The following is a 22,884-nucleotide window of genomic DNA, read 5'->3' on the forward strand; positions in this document are numbered from 1 at the left end:
CCCAAAGGAAAAAGATACAAAATGTTCCTAAACTTTATTTTTAAATATATGTGACTTTTATAATTTTAATTTGATTGCCATATCAACTTGATAATGAGTTATTTAAATTATCAATCAGATGGGTTAACAAAAAAAATCATAATTAAATAAAGGCCTAATGTCTTAAAAACACTCTGACCTTTCATCACATTTTCAATCCTACTCTGACGTTGTGAATCAGTCAATACTACCCTATTTTGTATTTTTTTCATTTTATTGTACCATAAAGTATAAAATTGATCTTTTATTATTTGGCAAAAATTCTCTAAATTGATCCTTTTTTGAATTCGATTAACTTTTTATATTAAATTGACCATTTTTGAAGAATTTTTTTGAACTTTTGTCAAATAAATAAAGATTAATTTTATGTTTTAGGGTACAATTGAAATGAAAAAAAATACAAAATGGGGTAAAATTGATAAATTTTCAATATCAAGGTATGATTGAAAAGAGGATGAAAGGTCGGAGTTTTTTTTATGACATTAAGCTTTAAATAAAAGGCTTGAAGTTCAGGTTTTAAAAGAATAGGGATCATAATTAAAACCTAAAAATAATTAAGTGTCAATTTGAGACACTAAATAAATATTAAAGATTATTTGATAATTTTTTTTTGTATTTTCCACCGAAATTCTAACAAAAACTGATTGAAGTTACATGTGGGTCCATAAAAGTATAAACTCTTTCAAGAGTTTGGATAGTGATAAGTTTAACCTGTATATCTGATAACAAGTCAAAAATCCAACGGCTAAGATCAAACTTTTATTATCTAATGGCATAAATTAAAAGTGGTACTTAAGAGGAGGTGGTACCGTAGAACGACTCCTTAAATTGATTATGAAAAAATTATGATAGTTTGTATATTTTTAAGGCCAAATGACAAAAAAAGTCAAATTTTTTATAAAAATCTTATAAAAATTCAAATTTTTTAATTTTATTTAATTTGTCTTAAAACGCATAATTTCGTTTTAATTTTATCCAATTACACTATTTTACTTATTTGGTGATGATGTATGACATGCCACATCAACGCCACATAAGTAAAATTATATAAAGGAAAAAAATTAAAACGAAATAATATGTTTCATGGCAAATTAGATAAAACTAAAAAATTTAAATTTTTGTGAAATTTTTATAAAAAAATTGGCATCTTTTAATTATTTAACCTATTTTTAACTAGGCTTAATAACAAAACAAATCCTAACAATATTTTCCTACTACCTATTATATGGTAGCCCAAAAGCTACCACATCTGTTTCTATTTAAGTGGTTAATTAACTAGTTCAATACTAGTTAGTTAACCACTTTAACTATTATAATAACATATATATTTCAATGTACAATTATCTCTTACTAAGGCATACTGAGTTATTTTTTATTGGCTTATAAAAAACAAAGAACTGTCCACCGATTTTTAGTGAAAATAAAATAAAGTGTGATTAAATTATCTTTTGCTTTGTAATTTTAAATTGTAATTAATTAAAATCGTCATTTAATATATGTTTTGTTTTTTAATCTTTATATTATGTTATATGTTATAATATTTTTATAAATAATTAACTAATTTAATAACATTTTTAATTTTATTTTATTGATCTCTTTATCATATATTAATTTATTTTTTTAAATTTGATTATTTTACTAAAATATAGCAAATAAATTTATCAATTAGAAAATGTGAAATGAAATGCAATCTAAAAAAATAACATAAATAAAATTTTATATAAAATATTTTTCAGTCGGGTAATATTTATATATTTGTACATTCTTTTGGAAAATAAAATATTTAAGTAATTAAAAAAGTAAGAATTAAAATATAATTAATAATAGTTAGCAATATTTTTTTTGTAATTAAAATAAAAATTAAAATATTATAACTTATAATATAATATAAAGATTAAAAAGCAACATATACATTAGATGGCACTTTTAAATAATAATATATAGATTAAAGAGCAAAAAATAGTTTGAATGTATACATTATTTTATTGAAAATTGACGAACAATTTTTTGTTTTTTTGTATGTTGATAAAAAAAATGTTTCATTATAATAAGTAAAATGGTTAATTAACTACTTAATTAACCACTTAATGTGGACATAAAGGAAATAAGTGTAGCAGCCAAAGAGGCTGCCACATACTATGTTGCAGGAACTCCTGCTGCCTCATGCATTAGGAAAATATTGTTCTTTTTAAAGACAAAGTGAAATGATAGTGAGGACAATGATAATCCCTTGATTACTGGCATGGTTGTCAAACTCGAATTAGACCGGCCGGTTCAATTGGAAAATTTTCGAACCTGTCATATCAACGGTTCGAATTGCATTAAAAACCTTTATAATCACAAACACAAATAGCTTGGTGGTATAATAAGTGGACTACTATTTACCGCCCCAAATAACCACCCACCGCCCAACTTTTGACCAAACTACCCCTAACCTATTTTCAGTTTTTTTTTTTTAAATCAATTCTTTCAATTCAATTAAAAACCCAACGAATATTCAAGCGGATTTATAATAAAAATGTTAAAATCGACTAAAAATAAATCTAACAATTAATCGGTTTTAAATTTGTTCATTTAAAAATTTAAAAATTTTTTTTAAAATTTTTTAATGGACAATCGCCCTAAGATGGCGATGGTCCAATGGACCATCGCCATCTCCTGGCGATGGTCCATTGGACCATCAGCTTTGGTGATGGTCCAATGGACCATCGCCAGGAGATGGCGATGGTCCATTGGACCATCGTCCAGCTTTGGCGATGATCCATTGGACCATCGCCAAAGCTGGACGATGGTCCATTGGACCATCGCCATCTCCCGTCGATGGCCCATTAAAAAATTTTTAAAAAAAAATTAAAAATTTTTAAATGAAAAAATTTAAAACCGATTAATTGTTAGATTTATTTTTAGTCGATTTTAACGTTTTTATTATAAATTCGTTCGGATATTCGTTGGGTTTTTAATTGATTTGAGAGAATTGAATTTTTTTTTAAAAAAATGAAAATGATTTAGGGGTAGTTTGGTCAAAAGTTGGGCGGTGGGTGGTTATTTGGGGCGGCGAATAGTACTACCCTATAATAAAGAAAGAATTATTTTAGGCTTTCATAGTGGTCAGTCTAATTTCCTATCTATCAATCTATATCTATACTATATATAAAAGCACGGATGGGGGGGGGATGCAAATTTACCGAATAATCCTTTCTAATTTATTACTAAATAATGGTTGTATGGTCATTAACTAATTATTTATTTAATTTATTACTAAAGACATAATATGATTAGAATCCTAACTATAATAGAATTAGAGACCCAATTAGAATTAGAGTCCTAAATATAATAGAATAGAGTTCTAATTAAAAAATAACTATATTATTGGTTTAATAAAATATTAATATGCCTAATATAATTTCATTAATGAAGTTCAGTGTTCTCACAATCTTTACAAAAAATGGCCAATTTATGAACTTATCATTAATAGGTTTTCTTTTGTTCTCTATTGCTTTTATTTGGTTTTAGGGTTTATTTCTAGATAAAAATGTAGCCGATTTGTTTGTTAACCAAGAAAAAAATTACACAATTTTATATGGTGATTTCCCCAATTTTATTAATAATTGATTATGTGCCGTCTTCCTAATTGAATATGTGCCGTATTCCTAATTGATGAAGATTTTATATATTATGATATCTTATTTGGTATATGATTAAAGGATATAAATTCCAAAATTATAGTATGTTATAGAATTTGTAGTGATATGATGCTATATTATCTCTCGGACATAAGTCTATAATTATCACAATATTATTTCTAATAAAAATATATTATACTGTAAAATAAACTATTTATAATATTTATAATTACTATTTTAATTATTTAATCATCTACAATTCTAATTAAGATAAATTATTTTAATAAAGTAATGTATAAATTATTATTTAATATTTATATTATAAGTAATTATAATTGATTATTTTTTATTTTTATTTTTATAGTAAATAATTAATAAGTAATAAGTAATAAGTAATAAGTAATAAAATGTAAATTGACGAGTCAAATTATGAGCCACGTGTGAAACACGTAAAGCGACACTAGTATAAAAAAGGTAATATTTTATCTATACTATATATAAAAGCACGGAGGGGGGGATAGGTAAATTTACTGAACAATCCTTTTTAATTTATTACTAACTGATTATTTAAATTAGGCTTTTTAGTCATTTAATAATTAAATATAAAATTAATTTGTTTAATTATAGAAGTTAGAATTTGAGTTTAGAATGACTTTGAATTTACAGTTGAATTTGAATTTGATAAGGAAAGTATAAAAGGCTATTAAAATTCTTCGACCACATATATTGAGTACTTGAAATTGGATTCAGAAACCCAATACTACTATATAGATATCTTATACGTTGATTATTTATTTAATGCTGCCATTATGATTACTTAAATTAAGTTGCTTAGTCATTTAATAATAAAATTATAAAGTTAATAATTTTGTTAGATTATTATTGTTAGAATTTGATTCAACAAAGATTCCAATTAATTTAGTACTAATTAATATATACAATATATTAATATTATTTAATTATTATTTATTTTTTTAGTTTATATTCTTTATTTAAAAAAATAAATTATTGCTAATTAACTACTATTTTAATTATTATTTGATATTCTATTCTTAAATACAATATTTAACGATATAAATAACTGTTAATTAAATATAAATATAATTATCAATAATGTATAATAAATATAAGTAAAATTATTACTATTTGACGAGTCACACTACGAGCCACGTGTGAAACACGTAAAACAACACTAGTATAAAAAAAAAACCGAAGAAAAATTGTGCAAAACAAACTTTATCAATTCTAGATGAGTATAAAAATTAGAAAACTATATAAAAAAAATCATAAATAATTGAAGATTACTTGCAAATTTACTAATGCGACTCAAGCTAAAATATAGCCGTAATGATCAAACCCAAACATATCGATAACGCGAGAAAAAGTAAATTTGCTGGCAAAAGCACCATCGTCATCCTCATCAAGAGCTATCAGATACTTATAGTTGGCGGCACAAATTTGAAAGTATCCAAAGTTGAGCACCGCAAGTACTGCCAACATCCAAAATACATAATCCAGTCTGCCATGATTAATATCATCAGGTAACCATCCGGTGAATGCAAGCAGTAAACCGGTAATTACTGCACTTATATGATATCCAAATCCGCTTAACAACGCATATATAGAAGCGGAGACAGTTAATGCCGAACATGGGAATTCTCGAGTATATAATATACTTTGTCCTATCATGTAAAAACACTGTCCACACCCTAATATAATTAACTGTAATTCAAGCCATGAAGATTTAGCTTCGGTTCCGAGTGATGAATCCCCAAAACGACGTCTCGCTGGCTCCACTAGAGCAGAGAGCACCATAGCTATGATAATAAAAACATGGCTCGATGCTACGAGTCGGAGGGGACGCCTCGATGTAGCTTTACCGGTGATAAACATGCATGGTATGATTCCAAACATGTATCCGGCAAATATGCCCCCTAGGTTAAACATTAGGCAAGACGCAGGTGAAACATTACTAGTACTATTTCCACCAGAATTCCAATTCCAATTTCCTATAGCACGGGCTTGGAGGACTGTTAGGCCCCTATGCATACTCATACATGCAAACAAGATCATGTCACTTGGCCACAATGGCATGGTTTTAATTAGGGTTTTCAGATCTTCTACTTCCTCCACTGTAAATAGCCGCCTCCATTTTGTGACCAAGCCATTCACACATCTGTATAGCATATTTATGTCTTATTAAATATATTTTAATACATGCAAAACAAATATTAATAATTATGTGTATCAAATGTTTTTATAAGGACCGTGTGTCAAATGTTACACATTTAATTCTATTATTTTTGAAAACAAAACCACTAACATTAATCCAATAGGCCAACAATTTGTAGTTCCTGACTCAGCCAGTGGTTACACTGGTTGAAGCACCCAAACAAAAGTAAACATATGTATATATAATCCACGGTTTTTGGTTTAAACTGATTGAACCACATTTCTGGTTTTAAAAAAAAATCGAATTGGGATTGACCTTTGGTTTGTAGTTGAACTAGATCTAGTCCGGTTCTTACAATACTGATGAATTCATCCATTCATATAGTGTGTAGACAAGAACAACTATCCATTTAAGCTGAATCGTACATACCTGAAATTTTGCACCTTAGTTATAGTATCTCCGAGATAACAATTCTCTTCTTGAAAATTATGTGACCATAATATCTCCCTGAGAACACGGGGAATGCTAGTAAACGGACCTCCATACTGTTTAGTTTGGCAATAGAAACGTCTTCCGGATAAGAAGACGACTAGAGCAATGGCATTAGCGATGGCACAAATCCCAAACCCTAAACACCAACTAACATTATCGTAGATGTAAACCATCACCGTAAAGCTTAGTGCAAAGGCAATGAGAAATGTAAAAGCACGGGTAAATATCATATTTAAGGCTGCATTCTTTTGTTCCCTATCAAATTGGCCGATTCCCAAATTTTCAATAGTAAAGCGCGTACATGCTCCTCCTAATGAAGCTAATGTCGTGCTTATAAACACAGCTCCCCATGAATAAACGTTTGAAGGCAATTTAATACTTGACGTTATGGTTAGCATGATCATACCCTGAATATCAAATTACCATCATATTATACGTAAAAATATATAGAGCAAAAACTAATGAAAGCATGCATACCAGAAAAGATATGAAGGTGGAAACAGTAATTAGAGAGACGAGGTTGGAGAAGGAATCAGCGGCGATGTATCCCAAAATGACAAAGAAATTATTGCAACCAAGAATGAAATAATTGATTTGAGTAGCAGCAATGGCCCCTATGTTAAGCTTATTTATAAAAAATGCGATCAGATTCGATGACCATCCAAAATCTGCTATTGAATTCGCCACCATAGTCACTGCATGCACATCAACTTCCATGTCAATTAACAAAATCAAAGCAGAGAAAATAAAATGAAAGGGAGAGATCGAGATTGAATCACCAGTAATCAACCAAAAGGCCACAGAGATTCTTTTAGCTTCTGCAGTTCGTTCTTCTTCTGTTCCAATGGAGCTGAACACTCGCGGCGCTGCTGCTTCCATTTTTCTTTTTCTATTATTCTTTTTCTACTTTTGCTTTTCTCTTTAGTATATTTTCTTTTGTTACTCTTGTATAACAACTTTACGTTTCATGGGTATTTAGGTCTCTATCCTTTTAATTTTAAATTTGTTTTGATTATAGATTTTTTTTATAAGGTCAATCTTATCTGGAGTGTGTATAATTTGGGTTATTGATTCTAGGGGTCACTGTACTTTTCAAGAATTGCAAAATGGTGACTGAACTTCAAAACGTAACAAAATGGTTACTAAACTTTTAAATATGTGATTTCGGAAGATTTTTATGTGTTTTACGGTCAAATTATACATATGTAGTAATCAAATTTTGATTGTTTATGACAAATATTACCTTATATTTCATATATACACACAATCAACAAAAAATCGACTCGAAATATTTTTCTTCAGTGACCAAAAATCCTTCTATCTTAACATAAGCAAATAGTATAGTAACTTAAATGTTACGTTTTGAAGTTCGGTCACCATTTTGAAATTTTTGAAAAGTACAGTGACCTCCAAAATCAATTACCCGTATAATTTACATAAACTTACAATTAAACTAGTAAAATTTACACAGTAACAAAAGGATCTAATTCTGTTATTAAAATTTACACAATAACAAAAGGATATATTCGGAAGCCCTAATGTTTAACAAGATTTGGAGTATATACTAAGTTACTTTCATATTTGAGATATAAATAAAATTTATATTGATTAATTAAAATGTATTCTGTTATAAATAAACAAATTAGTTTTATCAAAATATTTAATTTGCGAGCTTTACAACATTAAGTTTAATAATGAGACTCGAAGTAAATCCCTCCAAGTTAGAATTATTTTATACCAGTTAATTTAAGTACTTATTCTAAAAAAAAGTACTTACTATTTTTTTTGAAAAAATTATCATAAACTCCCTGATGAATCGCAAAATTGATCTGAACTCCAGGGTACCTTGCACACACCAATAAACAGAGGTCAGAAATAGTTCTGGTAGAAATCACCGGAAGTTCACTCCAACGCTCAAGTAAGGACTTTAGTGAAATAAAAATAAAAATATATTTTTCATAAATAGAAAAAGTCAATAAAAAAAATCAAAACCTGACAAGTAAAAATATAAATAAGTTATCAAAACATGTATTTTAAGAAATTACCACTTCTAATAAAGATAAATTACTTTTGATAAACTTTTAATTGGTATTTTCTATTTATATTCTCTATAAATAACCTGATTAACTACTATTTTAATAATTATTTAATATTTGATATTTAAATATAATTTATAACTATAAAAATAATTATTAACTAGGCATAAATATAATATTTTAATGTGTCACACCACAAGTCACGTGTGAAACACGTAAAACGACACTAGTATTATTAAAGTAGTAGTGATAACTTAGTACTCTACCCTTAATAATTAAATTAATATTTTATTTTATAAATAATTAGTTAAAAGATGTTTGAATTTCTTATAAATGCAAATATTATTTTATTAATAATTAGTTGAAAGATTTGTTTGATTTGAAGGAAAAAAATGTTACATTACTTACATAGATTATTACATATTATACATGAATAGTAGTCATAGTTACTTAAACTTTACCTGAATAGTATGCATAGTTATTTTGTTTCAGGAGGAGTAATTTACTTGAGCTAAAAATGCATAATTTTATAAATTAAATTGTAAATTACCTTTTTTCTAATTCAATAGTAAATTACCTTATAACCTCCAATTAAATCATCAATTAGTAATAAATCAAAAAGGGTTACTTAATAAATGTGTCCGTCTCCCCATCCGTGCTTTTATATATACTAGTGTCGTTTTACGTGTTTCACACGTGGCTCGTAGAGTGACACGTCAAATTATTAAATAAAATTTAAAATAATAGTTAATTTGAATAGTTTATCTTATTAAATACTTAGGATGACTGTTTTAATTGTTTAAAAAAATTATCTTAATACTTTTTAATTAATAATTAAATTTTATATGTGGAAATGATATTAACGTAAATGTGCCCCCTAGCGCCCCCATCCGTACATTTATATATAGTATAGATTATAAATTAGGGGAAGTTCTTACCTAAACCCGGTCCATGAAAAATTCATGGACCTATCCAATAAGGTGTTAGAGAAATGAGAAGAAAAATAAAAGAGAAAATTAGGATAAATACTCTATTTTTAAAAATAATTTGATTACCTACCTCAATAAGGAAAAGATAAAGAAAATACCTCACCTTTTAATTGTTTTTTTTTTAACTCTAACACATGTTTATATTATAACTATGCCTAACTTTTATTATTATTTTACTCTAACCACTTTTTTTTACTCTAAGCGACAACTGTCACTTTTTTTTTCTCTCTTTCTTTCTTCTTTTTCTTTTCCTTTTTTTCTGTTTGTTTTTTTCCGCCATTTCTTTTTCTTCTTCTTCTTCTTTTCTTTTCCAATTATTATTTTATTCTTTGCCGCTCCGCCATCAGTCCGCCGCCGCTCCGCCATCATTCTACTGTCGCTCTCCGTTCGTTTCATATTTAATGTTAGATTTTTTTTTTCTTAATTCGTGGTGATTTATACGATTTATGTTAACTTTCGGATCTAAATAAATTACTCTTTGATTTTTTCAATTTTAGATCTAAAAATTTGCATGAAAAACGATTTTATGATGAAAAAATGATTTTCTGCACAAAAAATGATTTTCTGCAAACAAAACAGCATCTGATTATCATATGAGTATCACTGCATTATCATCACATTATCATAGCACTGCAGAAAAGATAATTTTTATATAGAAAAACATCCTCTGATTATCATATATATGAGTATCACTATATTATCGTGTAATTATCATAACATTGCAGGAAAACAAATTCTGCAGAAAATAATGTTTGATTATCATATCGTTATTATAATATTATCATATATCGCTATCATAACATTATCATATGATACTTACATGAAAAAAATTACAGAAATAGTGTCATATGATAATATTTTATCATATGATAACGAGATAATAATATTTATGGTACATATATGATAACATCTATAATAATGTATGATAAAATAATATTTGATTATCATGTCGTTATCATAACACTTAAGTATGATAATTAGATGATAATGAATTATGATAAGGTTATGATAACTAGATGATAACGTACGTGAAAATAGAATAACAAAAAGATTCATGACACCGATATGATAACCAGATGATAATAAAATAATAAAATTATGATAATAGTATGATAATATGATACCTATATGTAAAATAATTACAGAAAAATTATGATAATAAGATGATAACGTAAAGATAATATAATGATATATGATACATGTATGAAAAAAATAATTACAAAAAATTATGATAACGAGATGATAATGTGAAGATAATAGTATGATAATATGATACATGTATGGAAAAAACAATTACAAAAAAATTATGATAATTAGATGATAAGGTGAAGATAATAATATGATAATATGACCTTATTATACTTCATTATCATACTATTTTCTTCACATTATCATCTCGTTATCATAATTTTTATGTAATTTTTTTCATATAGGTATCATATTATTATAATGTTATCATAATTTTATTATTATATTGTTGTCATAACATTATCATTTAGGTACAATAATACATTATCATCTCGGTATCATATGATTATATTATGATAACGAGATGATAATACAGTGATAACAACATGATAATCAATTTTTTTTGTAGAAAATCATTCTTAATGCAGTGTTATGATAACAACATGACAATACAGTGATGCTCATATGATAATCAGAGACTGCTTTTTTTATAAAATATCTTTTTTTCTGCAGTGTTATGATAATCATATGATAATCAGATTCTGTTTTTTTTTGTAGAAAATCGTTTTTTGTGCAGAAAATCGTTTTTTCATCATAATATCGTTTTTTATGCAGATTTTTAGATCTAAAATTGAAAAAAAAAATCAAGAGTAATTTATTTATATCTGAATGTTAAAAAATCGCAATAATCATCATGAATAAAAGAAAAAATAAAATATGAATGAATAATGCAGCGACGGTGGAGCAATGAAGAAACGGCGGCGAAGCGATGAAGGAACGGCGAATAAAGAAAAATGGATAAGAAAAAAAGAAATAAAGAAGAAGAAGAAAATTGACGAAGAAAAAAACACAGGAAAAGAAGAAGAAGAAGAAGAAGAAGAAGAAGAAGAAGAGGAGGAGAGAGGAGAGAGAAAAAAAATGTAAAAATATGACAGCTGTTACATGAGGTATATAAAGTAAAAAATTAATAGAAATTATGTATAATTATAATATAAACATATTTTAGAGTAAAAAAAATAATAGCATTAGAATTATGAGGTATTTTCTTTATTTTTTTCTTATTGAGGTAGAAAATCAAATTATTTTAAAAAATAGAGTATTATTCTAGTCTTCTCAAAATAAAATAATGAGAAGAGAGAGAAAATTATATTAGATTTTCTAACACCTTATTGGATAGGTGCATGGAAAATTCATGGACCGGGATTAGGTAAAAATTTGAACAAAGGGTCAACGCGCCCCCTAAATTTGTGACACGGGGTCATCGAACCCAATTTATACTTTTTTGAGCAACTAAACCCAAAACTATTTATTTTTGGGTCAAATAACCCCACAATCATATTTTTAAAATGCGTAAAATATAAATCGGAGGTGAGGGATGCAAAAACGTAATTAGATACTTCCTAATTGTTGCGATATAATTATTCTAAATCTATTTTTTGAAATAAAAAATATAAATTATGGGTTATTTGACCCAAAAACGAAGAGTTTTGGGGTTAGTTGCTCAAAAAAGTATAAATTGGGCTAGATGATCCTGTGTCACAAGTTCAGGGGGCGCGTTGACCCTTTGTTCGTAAGAATTTTCCATAGATTAGAGTGAAAAAAAGTTTAAATACTTATTGTTTCATATTTGAAATTTTTGATAGTAAATAGATAAAATAGAACAATATGGAGTAATATCAAAATTATATTTCAACTTTTTCTCACTTCAAATTGAACAAATAATTATTATTAAAACTAATAATTAGAAAATATTAAAATGAATAATTTTCAATGTTTAGATCATAAATAAAAAATTATCAAAAAAATAAGATATTCTCGTATAATTAATTATTCTTAACTATATTAAAGTAGCTAAACAAGCATTCAAATACTAATTTATTGATGGAATCCATCTTCACTTTGGGCAGTTTGGCTTTTACTATACAAATATTTAATCTCTCATTACAACACAAATATTCATATAATTACTCAATATTCCACCACTTAAGCATCATTTGTTTCCTGATGTTCCAAATTATCTCTTCGTCTAGCCCTAAAACCTTCGCTAAATAAAGCATCCATTTCTTCCAATGACCTTCCTTTAGTCTCCGGGAAAAGAAAATAAAAAAAGAACAACGCAACCACAGAGACGCCGGCGAACAAGAAAAAAGCTCCTCCAATGGTGATAGCTTTATAAAGAGAAATAAAACTCATAGATATCGTAGCATTCATAAGCCTATTCACTGCTACACCGATGCTATATCCTTGTGCCCTTAACCTCAACGGAAATATCTCAGAACTATAAACCCATGTCACCGGAGCTAGCCCAATATTGTAAAACGCCACAAATATATACGTTGACACGATGCTGAGACTCAGCGCCCACAGCAATTTTTCTCCGGCGTGCTGCTCTACCACCGTCAAGCAAGTGGCTAATAGTGTCACAAATACTACAATTCCTGAAGTGCTTATTAGTAGTAATCGTCTTCTTCCGACTCTGTCGAGCAAAAATGTGGCTATAGAAATAAATATAAATTTTGTTAACCCTACCCCAACTGTAGCAAGCAGGAGTTTTTCCTTGCCGGTCACGCCAGCTTTCTTGAATATTCTAGGGCTGTATAACACAACTGCTTCGATCCCGACGGCGTGCTCGAAAAAATGGATACCTACAGCTGCAGTTAGAATTCGTCTCACCGTCGGCGTTGGTCGTAATATTAGCTCTTTCCATACTCCTTCGCCGTGAGTGGTTTTCTCCGTCGGTTTGACTATGTCATCGTTGCAATTTTCATCGATCCCGGCAGCGATTTTTATGTCACGGAGACGGGTTTCAGCTTCTTGATCGGAATTAGAGACTCTGATCAGGACTTTCTTGGCTTCACCTAAACGACCTTGCATAATCAGCCACCGTGGAGATTCCGGCATCTGCAAGATGCCGAAAACTAGTATGATTGACGGAATAGCTGCGAGTCCGAGCATCAATCTCCACCCTAATTTTAGAGTCAATCTCCCGAATATAACATTTGAAATATAGCCGAGTAAAATTCCGATACTTATTCCGATCTCCGGTAAAGAGGTCAAGAAACCTCTTGATGTCGGGGAAGAAAGCTCTGCGGAGTAAACGGGAGCAATCATAAGAGCAAACCCTACGCCAAGTCCTGCTATACATCTTCCTGTCAACAATACAGCGTAATTTGGACCGTATCCCATTAGCACTGAACCGACCATGAAGATGATGCAGGCTACAACAATTGTGTATCGCCGGCCAATGTAATCGGATGTTCTTCCGGCTAGAAGCGAACCCACTAAGGCGCATATGTTCAAGATTCCGGCGAGAATTTCCACTTGTGTATCGTGGATTTTAAGGTCGTCTTCTATGAATATCATGGCTCCACTCATTACACCAGTATCTAATTATAATGAGACAAATAAATTTAATAAGATATCATCAATCTTAATATTTTTAATCAAAAAAAAAGTTATGATCTATCTTAAAACTCTTACCGTAACCAAATATAATGGAGATCATTGAAGCAACTATGGCACACGCAGCTGCATATTTGTTAATTTTTGTCAACTTTTCTGCACCTTCTTCCATTGATGCCACCATGATTTTCTATGCGTATTTTCAAAGGACTAATGAAACTAAATTACAAGAAGAGCAGACGAAATTAAAAGAGATTACAAATAACAAAAGCAAAGGTAATAATGCATAACTAATAAGTAGTTGATAATCCTCTTATTCATGGATAAGAATGCCAAACAATTAGTTTAAGTAAACAACATTGTCCGAATCATAAGCAACTGCCACAGTATGTGTTTGTTTGGATCTGGTTTTGAGAAATATATATTTTTAGCCGCATATATTTGTTATTATTTTCATATTTGATTTTTGTTACAAAATATTTAATTTTATTATTTATAAATTAATCAAAATTATCTATATCTATATCTATATTATATATAAAAGCACGGATGGGGGGGGGGGGGGACAGGCAAATTTACTGAATAATCCTTTTCAGTTTACTACTAAATAAAAGTTTTATAGTCATTAACTAATTAGTTATTTAATTAATCACTATTGTAATTAAAGTCCTAATTAGAATAGGTAGCTAAATTATCTCCAATTTAGTTTTTAGTATATAAAAAATAACTAAATTGTCTCCAAATTAGTAAGAATATACCTATCTTTTAGTTTGATTGAATTACAAAATTAAAATACTGTATTTGGTTAATATAAAATTAAGTTAATTATTTAATTGCGATTATTATAAAATCAAAAGAAGAATAAATTCAGTATGCAAAAAAATTTAATAACCGAATAGATTATATTTATTTTTACAAAAAAATCTTAACTAATTTAATATTAATTATAAATAAAAAATTGATATAATTATAATAAATTTACTAATATATTCATTGACGAGTTACGTTACGAGCCACGTGTATAGCACGTAATGCAAAACTAGTTATATACAAAAGTGTATTTGCCGGATAATGCTTCCATCTACGGTCAAAAATGTTCTCTCGTAAACATTAGCTATCATAAATCTTTTCTAATTCTAATCAATCACTAATACTTTGATAAATATAAAAATCTTCTACATATCTTTTTAGCTTTTATTCTTAATTTTTTTTCTAATTTTAATCGACTATTTAGAAGGTTTTTTTTCTAATTTTAATCAAATTTGTAACACTGTAATCTCTAAACAGCGCCGAATCTTTTTATATTAGTTTACTAACTTAGTTTTATATTGTATATTTAAAATATAAATAATGATTATATAGAAAGAGATTACATATGGCAATTTCAAATAAAAAAAATATAAATCATGTGCAACGCACATGCACAATAAACTAGTAAATATAAAAATGTGTTAGTGGAAGAATATTTTCATCCAACACAAAAATACTCTTAATTTATTGACTTTAACTATATATTATAGTGAACCATTAACACTTGAATGAGTACAAATATTTTGTGCATAACTTCTCCACTTTAGCTATAAGAAATCTTTTATAATTCTAATTAATTACTACTGTATTTTTACATATAAAAATACATTCACAATTTGATTTTTGCAATTACCAATCTCTTTTCTAATCCTAATCAAATATACAACATTTTAATTCTTGGATAACATCGAGCCTTTCTATATATATTTTCTTATTTATAGTATCGATGTAATCTTTATTTTTTTTAATTCTACATTAAAGAATATATAAAGTAAATCACGATAAATATAAAAAAAGAAAACCATGTGGAACAATCTCAAATATACTAATTTTATGATCATTTATCCAAAAAAATCCCAAATATTAATTACGATAAATATAAAATTAAAAATCACGTTCAATAATATTAAATATTCACATGGAACGCAGGTGTACAACAAACTAATTATTTTTATAAATAGCATATCACTTTGTGTCTCTTACCCACTTTCATATAGTCTTGAAAAGTATAAATTTTTTTTCAAAGAAATTAAACAAATATAGTATTTTTGGCTTGTTGTACGTATTAACAATTACTCCATTTAGTTCCACAGATCTTTCTTGATTTCTTTCATTTGAAAAATTGAATTAACCAGTAATTTCTTCTAGTTATCAACTTCATTAATTATATTACGTTAAGAAAGACAGTGACATTTTAGCCACATATACATGTATATGCATATTTGTTTTGAGAAGAAGCAGACAACCATAAACCATTGGAATACAATTAGTCGTGGGAATATTATTTCTAATACATGTGATAGGCTATATTAAATTAGTTTATATCTTTTTTTAAAGGCTTAAATGCTCCGAAAATCACGAACTATCGCGTGTTTTTGGTATTTAACACGAACTTTTAATTTTGGCATAGAAATACACAAACTTTCAAATTTTTGCAATAATAACATGGACATTATTTCGGACATAAAACGACGCTGTTTTGGCCATAAAACGGTGCCGCTTTAGACCTAAAACGATGCCCTTTTTAAAAAAAAATTCACACTTGGTCTTGATTGCAAAAAGTTGAAAGTTCATGTATTTTTAAGCCAAAATTAAAAGTTCGTGTTAAATACCAAAAACACGCGATAGTTCATGATTTTTGATGCATTTAAGCCTTTTTTAAATGAAAGGTGAAAATTGAATTAATTTTTAATTTTTGTTTTATGTTAAATTAAATCAATCAATGCCCTTTCATTTATTTTTAAATATAACTTAGTGTCTGTTTATTAAAATATGGGTACATATTTTCATCTTTAATTGAATTTGTCAAGAAAAAATTTGAAATTTTTAATAAATTGGTTATTTAATATAATATTGTAATCTTTATGATCGAAAAATTAGAGTTTTATTTTAATAACCTCATTCGATTAATTAAAAATTAAATTGAGCACAAAGAGAGATAGACATGTGTGTAAATATTCATAGTCGAGTGTATTAAGATAATATTATTAGAGTCTCATGTATATAATAATTTAATCTTTTGAGTGGACCGTTTATTTGACAAAATTATTTTATTATTGGATGCTGTATCTTGTTAGTCAATTAGTCATTTGAAAAAATTAATTGCTTAAATTTGATCTCAATCTTAAATTTAATAATAACAACAAACAGAAACAACACCATTTTTTTGGAAGCTCTTCCTTATACAGCAGAAGGAGATAAAGTTGGAATTAAAAACTTATAGTAATTTTTTTTTTTTTGAGGAAATGATATGTTGTTCATCATTTTCTTTAGAGTTTGCAAATACATTTATCTAAAATTACAACTTTCAAGCGTGCTTTTTTTAGTATTTATCTTTTTCATTTTTACCCTTTTTTTTATGACACAAATTTAGTTGGTTTTAGAAAACATTTTGACCTTTAGATTGTTAGACATCTAACGATGTAGGTGGCCTTTAAATTTCCTTCAATAATGATGAATGGGTTCCCTATTTCACATGACTTCCACTATTTTCTATGTTAATGTTTGTAATGTCCTACAACATTATATCAAATTCAAAAATTATTATTATTATTATTATTATTAAAAAATAAGAATTAAAATAACAATAATGAAAGACAAGTAGAGTAACATTAACTAGGAAAATTTATGTATTTAAATTTAAACTTTGTTGATTTACTTTTTTGTTGTTATCAAATATATAGATAAATATTTATATATTTAAGTTATATCAAATTTTGATTTTTTCTCTCTAGATTTTTTATTTATGAATATTTCTTTTAAAACTAAATATAACAGTACTTTGGTAATACATGATTTTTAAATATGTTAATAACTACCTACAAACTACTAATAAGCTACCTAAAAGCAACTAATGAGCAACTAAAATACTGCTAGCAAGCTATTAATAGTCAAATATAAACAAGTGTCTTCGCAACGTAATTAAATTTATTAAATATTTAATTTCAAAATTAAATATTTTTATTCTAATAACAATAATACCAAAAAAAAATTAAAAAAAATTAATGTTTTAGCTCTTTATTACTCTATTATTTTTCATTTTTCATTTGTTATTTTTTAAATCTGAAAATTAATTTTGGTTTTGGAAAATTAATAGCTGAATTTAGAACAGTCGGAGTTTTGAAAAAAAAAATTTGAAAAAATAAACTAATAATTTCAACAGGTTAGGTTTGAATAAAAAAATATAAATTTAAAAATAATTAATTTGTTGCCGTTAATGTTTTAAATGGAAGGACAAAAATATACATATGAAACTTGAATTCTAGAAGCAATTACACATGTTAATTATCAATGTCTTTTAAAAAGAATATATATGCAAAGAATTTAGAAAAAAAGTAGTACATTTGCAATTAATTATTGTACACAGTATACATGCAAATAGCTTCAAAAAAAAGATATTTATGAAAAAAAACCCTTTTTTTTTATACAGAGGAAGGCCAAAGCCAGAATGCTCGAGAGTTAAGCAAGAATTTGAAGTTAAGAGGTAAAGATAATTAGGCAAGATGCTTAACTTTTTTGAATTATTAAACCAATTAAAATAATTAAGTACTTAATATATAATTTAAGTAGATTATCAAACACCCACAACGCCTTTAAAATAAGATATTTACATGAATTTCCAATCATGGATAAGCTAATTTGTCAAACAAACAATATATCAAATGCTACGTTCTAATTAATATGAGTCATTGTGATCAACATGTCTAGAATTTCATTGAACTTCCCTTGTTAAATTACAATGTTTTTTAATCATTAGATGCAAAGTTGCAAACTAATTCAGTAGTAGCCTGCCTTTTCTGTGCACAAATGTACGATACCCATGTGCATGCCGTTAATAAGTTCTACGAACAAAGTTTCAAAAATAATTCTCACTTTTAAACTATAATCTTTGACAAAATTTCGCACTCAAATCCCCTACTCAAAAAGGTTGTTCCATAGCTACTGTTAAGATCGTGTAAGCAAAACTTTGGAGATTCCGAACCTAATTAGATACATAGTTTGTCGCTATATAAAAAACGTAAAGAATTGAGTATGATTACCTCCACAACATGCCATGGATTGTGGCAGCACAACCTATTATAGAACAACAAATCGGATATCAAGCCTATAGTTATTGATCTATTCATCATTTGCTGCTCCCACTTGAAATCGCCACAGCCCCATCTTTACCTCTTAACTTCAAATTCTTGCTTAACTCTCGAGCATTCTGATGGTAAGCATAAGAAAAGTCACAAAAAATAAATAAGAGTCAAAAACATAAAAAGATAAACAAATGAATGAAAGAGGCTATGAGTGAAATATCATAATCAATAATTATGAAACAAATCAAAAATGGTTTATGATAACCAAGTAACCAACCTCACAATGGTGAATCTTTGTCTAAACCAAAAAGTAGAAAGTAAAATAACAGTGTAACTACCTCATTTAAACCTATCTGCTAAATTCATATTTAATTATCTATTAAAAAAAACTACATAAAATTTAATACTGGACACAAGCAAAGATGGGAAAGATGGGAAGGATGTAAAGTTGATTGCTAGCGGAAAAGTAGAACAACCACACCATATCCAACAAATTTGTAAACGATTGAATGCAATAGAGATGCATTGCAAAGATAGAACTAGGCTGATTAGCTAAGGCTTTGTGAAACTTGATGTTCTACATCCATAAATTCAGCCAGGGAACACCACATTAGTTAAAAATTAGCATAAGTGAGAAGTGAGCAGAATAAGCTGGGCCACTCAACCTTTGCATTAACACAAAAGAATAAGTTAGTTCACAATCTCAAAAGGCCGAGTCAGCATGCTAGTTTGAGAGGCAAAAAAGCGAGCAGCAAAAACGAGGGAACTTGACAATACTGGAGACAACCACAGTAGAGTGCAGATATGAGAATAATGAATAAGAATGAACCAGAACTACACGGAACCGTGCGGCATTCCCATTGGATTTACTCTAATTTCTCATGCCTACCTTTTGGCCAACATATATTTATATGGTAAAGAATAAGATAGAAGCATTCTTTTTCCCCCGTTTTTCAGTCTTCTGTTAACTTGATCATTCAACAAAGATGAAGATGAAAAATACCATAAATTTTAATTTATTTCTTGAAAGATGAAAAATATTAAATACTATATTTTATTTAATACACTGATTGGTTTTCTTAAACAAAACAAACAGTTTTAAGTTTATTAAATAAATATAGATAAACATACTATAAATTTTAATTTAATTATCAAAAAAGATGTTAATATTATTCAAATGAGATTTTAAAGAAGTACGTAAGAAGCAGGGGCCTGTACAAATAAAATTTTAAGAAATGGCTATAATTGACAAAATGTTATTTCTAGGTCATTAGTTCTACAGGGTCACTTAGCAGGACCATCGAAGATATATATATACCTGAAATCTGTTACAAGACATGGAAATCAAAAGTTTAGTCCACACCACAATGTTAACAATATCAGAAAGTGTTGGTAGAACCAGAAGCAATTCTTGTCAGAGGTATTAGGACAAGAAGAAGTTATTTTGACTAACAAATTGTTTAAGATTTGGACAACACATATACCAGCCGAGTTGAAGAAAAGCTGAATCAGTTACTAGTATTTAAAAACAAATACTAGAGTAAACTAATGTTTATTTGAATTAAGTTAAGTTTTATGAGGTCCAACCAGATTTCTTAGCAAACCTCAAAGTTTTTTTAAAAATAGGCCTAAAATCCAATAGACTGTCGATACCTTTAGAAAGTCAATTAAGTATTCGCTCTAAAATCCAATAGATTATCAATATCTTTCAAAAGTCAGATTAAGTAATGTGAGAAAACTACATCATCCAAATATCTGATGTTCCCAGCTCAAATGTATAAATGCAGTTCTGTTATTTAACTGGCACATACAGAAAAGATCTACACCCAAGCAACAAGGCTACATAACTTAAGTACATTATCCACTATCAAGACCAATTCAATAAAAATACATTTGGAGTTCGAGATGATAAAACATAAAAAGCTGTAAGAGGAACTAATCGTATGCTATTATTATTTAGCAAGGAATGTGACTAAACAGTATCCAACTAAGATAAGTCCAATGTGGTTGAGGACACTAACCTACACATTAATTTATTTATTTGTTTTATGGGGGACCAAAATGTTAAATGAGATATAAAATAGCAGGTATCTCTCCTCGTTCCATTAATCCCCCAAATCACCTAGTGGAATTTGACTTTGGGACCCCTCAAGCAGCAAAATTTTGCTAAAGCATGTCCCCTCACTGAATATACATTCTTTTGTTTGATAATATGTTGACCAAGAGACATATAGTCATCAATATTTACACATGGTAAAGAAATTGTTACATTCTTTCAGTAGGTAATTACAATCCAAGGTCCAAAATGGCGCATGACTACTTAATTTAATTAGACAATCAAAAAAAGAAGACCTAACAAATACCAAAATGGCAAATGCAAACTAACCACAAAGCATAATCAACCACAAGATTTCATAATCAGAGCACTCAATAAAAAACAGTTAACATTTTAAAACTTATCCATCAAATTTTACACTCCAAAGTGTAAAAGTAAAAGCCATTACTTTCTTTGAACTTCATATCCAAATTATCAGCTTTTTTTTAAAGAACTCCAACTTAAACATTAGGCTGAGGTGCTGGCCTGCTGGGAAGCAAATAATTTGCATAGGTACATGAAATTCCTTGCCCTACAAATTTAGCTAATGAGTCATCGAAAGTCACCATAGGAGTAACCAAATCTTATTGAGTCTGTCTCGTAAATTCCTAATCCTAAACCTGCTGCATGTAGCTGGGTTAATCTATCTATACTTTATCACAAACGGACAATTCTACTTAAGTTCCTTAATCATGCATTACCTAAGCCATTGAAGCTTACAATAATAAATATGCAATTTTGAGGTTTTAGATACATTTTCGATTTGCACAAATCTTAATCAAACAGATGCGGAATATAAGAGAAGCTGCTAGATTCTAAGTTTCAAGCCAACTACTTCATCAACAACTGAAAATCAGCGACCAAACCAAATTCATAATCAAGTTAGCTAGCAATTAAATGTGTTTAATAAGAAATGCTGACCGTGGATGAAAAAGGCGGCGGATCGAGAACCACTGACCGCACGGACATCTTAGCAATCTCAGAAATGGCAGCATCTCTGATGTCAGGGACATCACTAGTCAGCTCTTCATAAGCAGCCTCAAAAGCCTCCTGCCAGAATCTCGGTAACTTGATCCGACGGCTATTAGTGTACACATCCCACATATGCTTCACTACTTTCTCCCGCTCTTCCATTTCCTACATAATTCAACACCAGTAATCAACACATGAACGAATTCATCAAATTTAATAAATAAATAAATAAAATAAAATAAACACAAACTCACAAGCACGTCGAGATCGTCGTGGATGGGAGAATCAATATCGTCGGATAAACGGTTGAGATTTCCGGCGGACCAGCGAAGAGTGACGGTGCCGGTGAACATTGACCAAAATGCTAATAGCAAAATGGCGGCCAATGCCCAAAACTTGTACCGGCCTTTGGAGAATACACTGGAATCGGAGTTTTCCTTCTTTGAATTTGCTGTTGTTGTAGCTAATGTTGATGTTGGGAGAGATTCATCATCCTTCATTTCGATTTCTTTATTCCGATGAAAAAATGTTAGTATATTAATGTGGTCTATTTTAGATTGAAGCCGGATTTTGAAAGGGATCTGATCTGGGCGTTGGTTTTACTGTTTATGAGAAGAGTTTCTTTTGTGGGCCACCGGACTCGTCTTTGTTTAATGGTTTTTTTTTTTTTTAGGAATAGCTGTTCCAATTTAGATGGCGGTTTATGAAAATTAAAAATTAAATTTGTTTATGCTAGACTAATTTTATTATACGATTTTTTTTAT

At 28.4% G+C, this 22,884-nt stretch overlaps 3 protein-coding genes across 3 annotated transcripts; all 3 read right to left on the minus strand.

Annotated features, from left to right (window-relative positions):
- Positions 1 to 4,972: 4,972 nt before the first annotated feature.
- On the minus strand, positions 4,973 to 7,223 carry LOC126676737 (protein NRT1/ PTR FAMILY 2.3-like). The gene is made up of 4 exons (XM_050371008.2): positions 7,107 to 7,223; positions 6,805 to 7,022; positions 6,265 to 6,734; positions 4,973 to 5,838 (listed from the first exon to the last, which is right to left on the minus strand). Exons 1-4 carry the CDS (start codon positions 7,204 to 7,206, stop codon positions 4,989 to 4,991), a joined length of 1,638 nt encoding a protein of 545 aa, XP_050226965.1. The 5' UTR covers positions 7,207 to 7,223; the 3' UTR covers positions 4,973 to 4,988.
- Positions 7,224 to 12,352: 5,129 nt separating this feature from the next.
- LOC126676738 (probable polyol transporter 3) lies at positions 12,353 to 14,305 on the minus strand. Its single transcript, XM_050371009.2, has 2 exons — positions 14,021 to 14,305; positions 12,353 to 13,926 (listed from the first exon to the last, which is right to left on the minus strand). Exons 1-2 carry the CDS (start codon positions 14,124 to 14,126, stop codon positions 12,524 to 12,526), a joined length of 1,509 nt encoding a protein of 502 aa, XP_050226966.1. The 5' UTR covers positions 14,127 to 14,305; the 3' UTR covers positions 12,353 to 12,523.
- Positions 14,306 to 18,825: 4,520 nt separating this feature from the next.
- LOC126676255 (uncharacterized) lies at positions 18,826 to 22,767 on the minus strand. Its single transcript, XM_050370418.2, has 3 exons — positions 22,375 to 22,767; positions 22,070 to 22,285; positions 18,826 to 19,178 (listed from the first exon to the last, which is right to left on the minus strand). The coding sequence occupies exons 1-3, from the start codon at positions 22,618 to 22,620 to the stop codon at positions 19,098 to 19,100; spliced, it is 543 nt and encodes a 180-aa protein (XP_050226375.1). The 5' UTR covers positions 22,621 to 22,767; the 3' UTR covers positions 18,826 to 19,097.
- Between the last annotated feature and the right edge of the window lie 117 nt (positions 22,768 to 22,884).

The sequence above is a fragment of the Mercurialis annua genome, linkage group LG4, assembly GCF_937616625.2.
Source record: "Mercurialis annua linkage group LG4, ddMerAnnu1.2, whole genome shotgun sequence".
Classification (NCBI taxonomy): domain Eukaryota; kingdom Viridiplantae; phylum Streptophyta; class Magnoliopsida; order Malpighiales; family Euphorbiaceae; genus Mercurialis; species Mercurialis annua.

Excerpts from the sequence above, each read along its gene's own strand:
- LOC126676737 (XM_050371008.2), bottom strand. The coding sequence starts at position 7,206 with ATGGAAGCAGCAGCGCCGCGAGTGTTCAGCTCCATTGGAACAGAAGAA. Across the intron at positions 7,023-7,106 it reads GGCCTTTTGGTTGATTACTG|TGACTATGGTGGCGAATTCA; the intron begins GTGATTCAATCT and ends ATGTGCATGCAG. Across the intron at positions 5,839-6,264 it reads ACTAAGGTGCAAAATTTCAG|ATGTGTGAATGGCTTGGTCA; the intron begins GTATGTACGATT and ends TATGCTATACAG.
- LOC126676738 (XM_050371009.2), bottom strand. The coding sequence starts at position 14,126 with ATGGTGGCATCAATGGAAGAAGGTGCAGAAAAGTTGACAAAAATTAAC. Across the intron at positions 13,927-14,020 it reads CTCCATTATATTTGGTTACG|ATACTGGTGTAATGAGTGGA; the intron begins GTAAGAGTTTTA and ends CATTATAATTAG.
- LOC126676255 (XM_050370418.2), bottom strand. The coding sequence starts at position 22,620 with ATGAAGGATGATGAATCTCTCCCAACATCAACATTAGCTACAACAACA. Across the intron at positions 22,286-22,374 it reads ACGACGATCTCGACGTGCTT|GAAATGGAAGAGCGGGAGAA; the intron begins GTGAGTTTGTGT and ends TGAATTATGTAG. Across the intron at positions 19,179-22,069 it reads CGCCGCCTTTTTCATCCACG|AATGCTCGAGAGTTAAGCAA; the intron begins GTCAGCATTTCT and ends GCTTACCATCAG.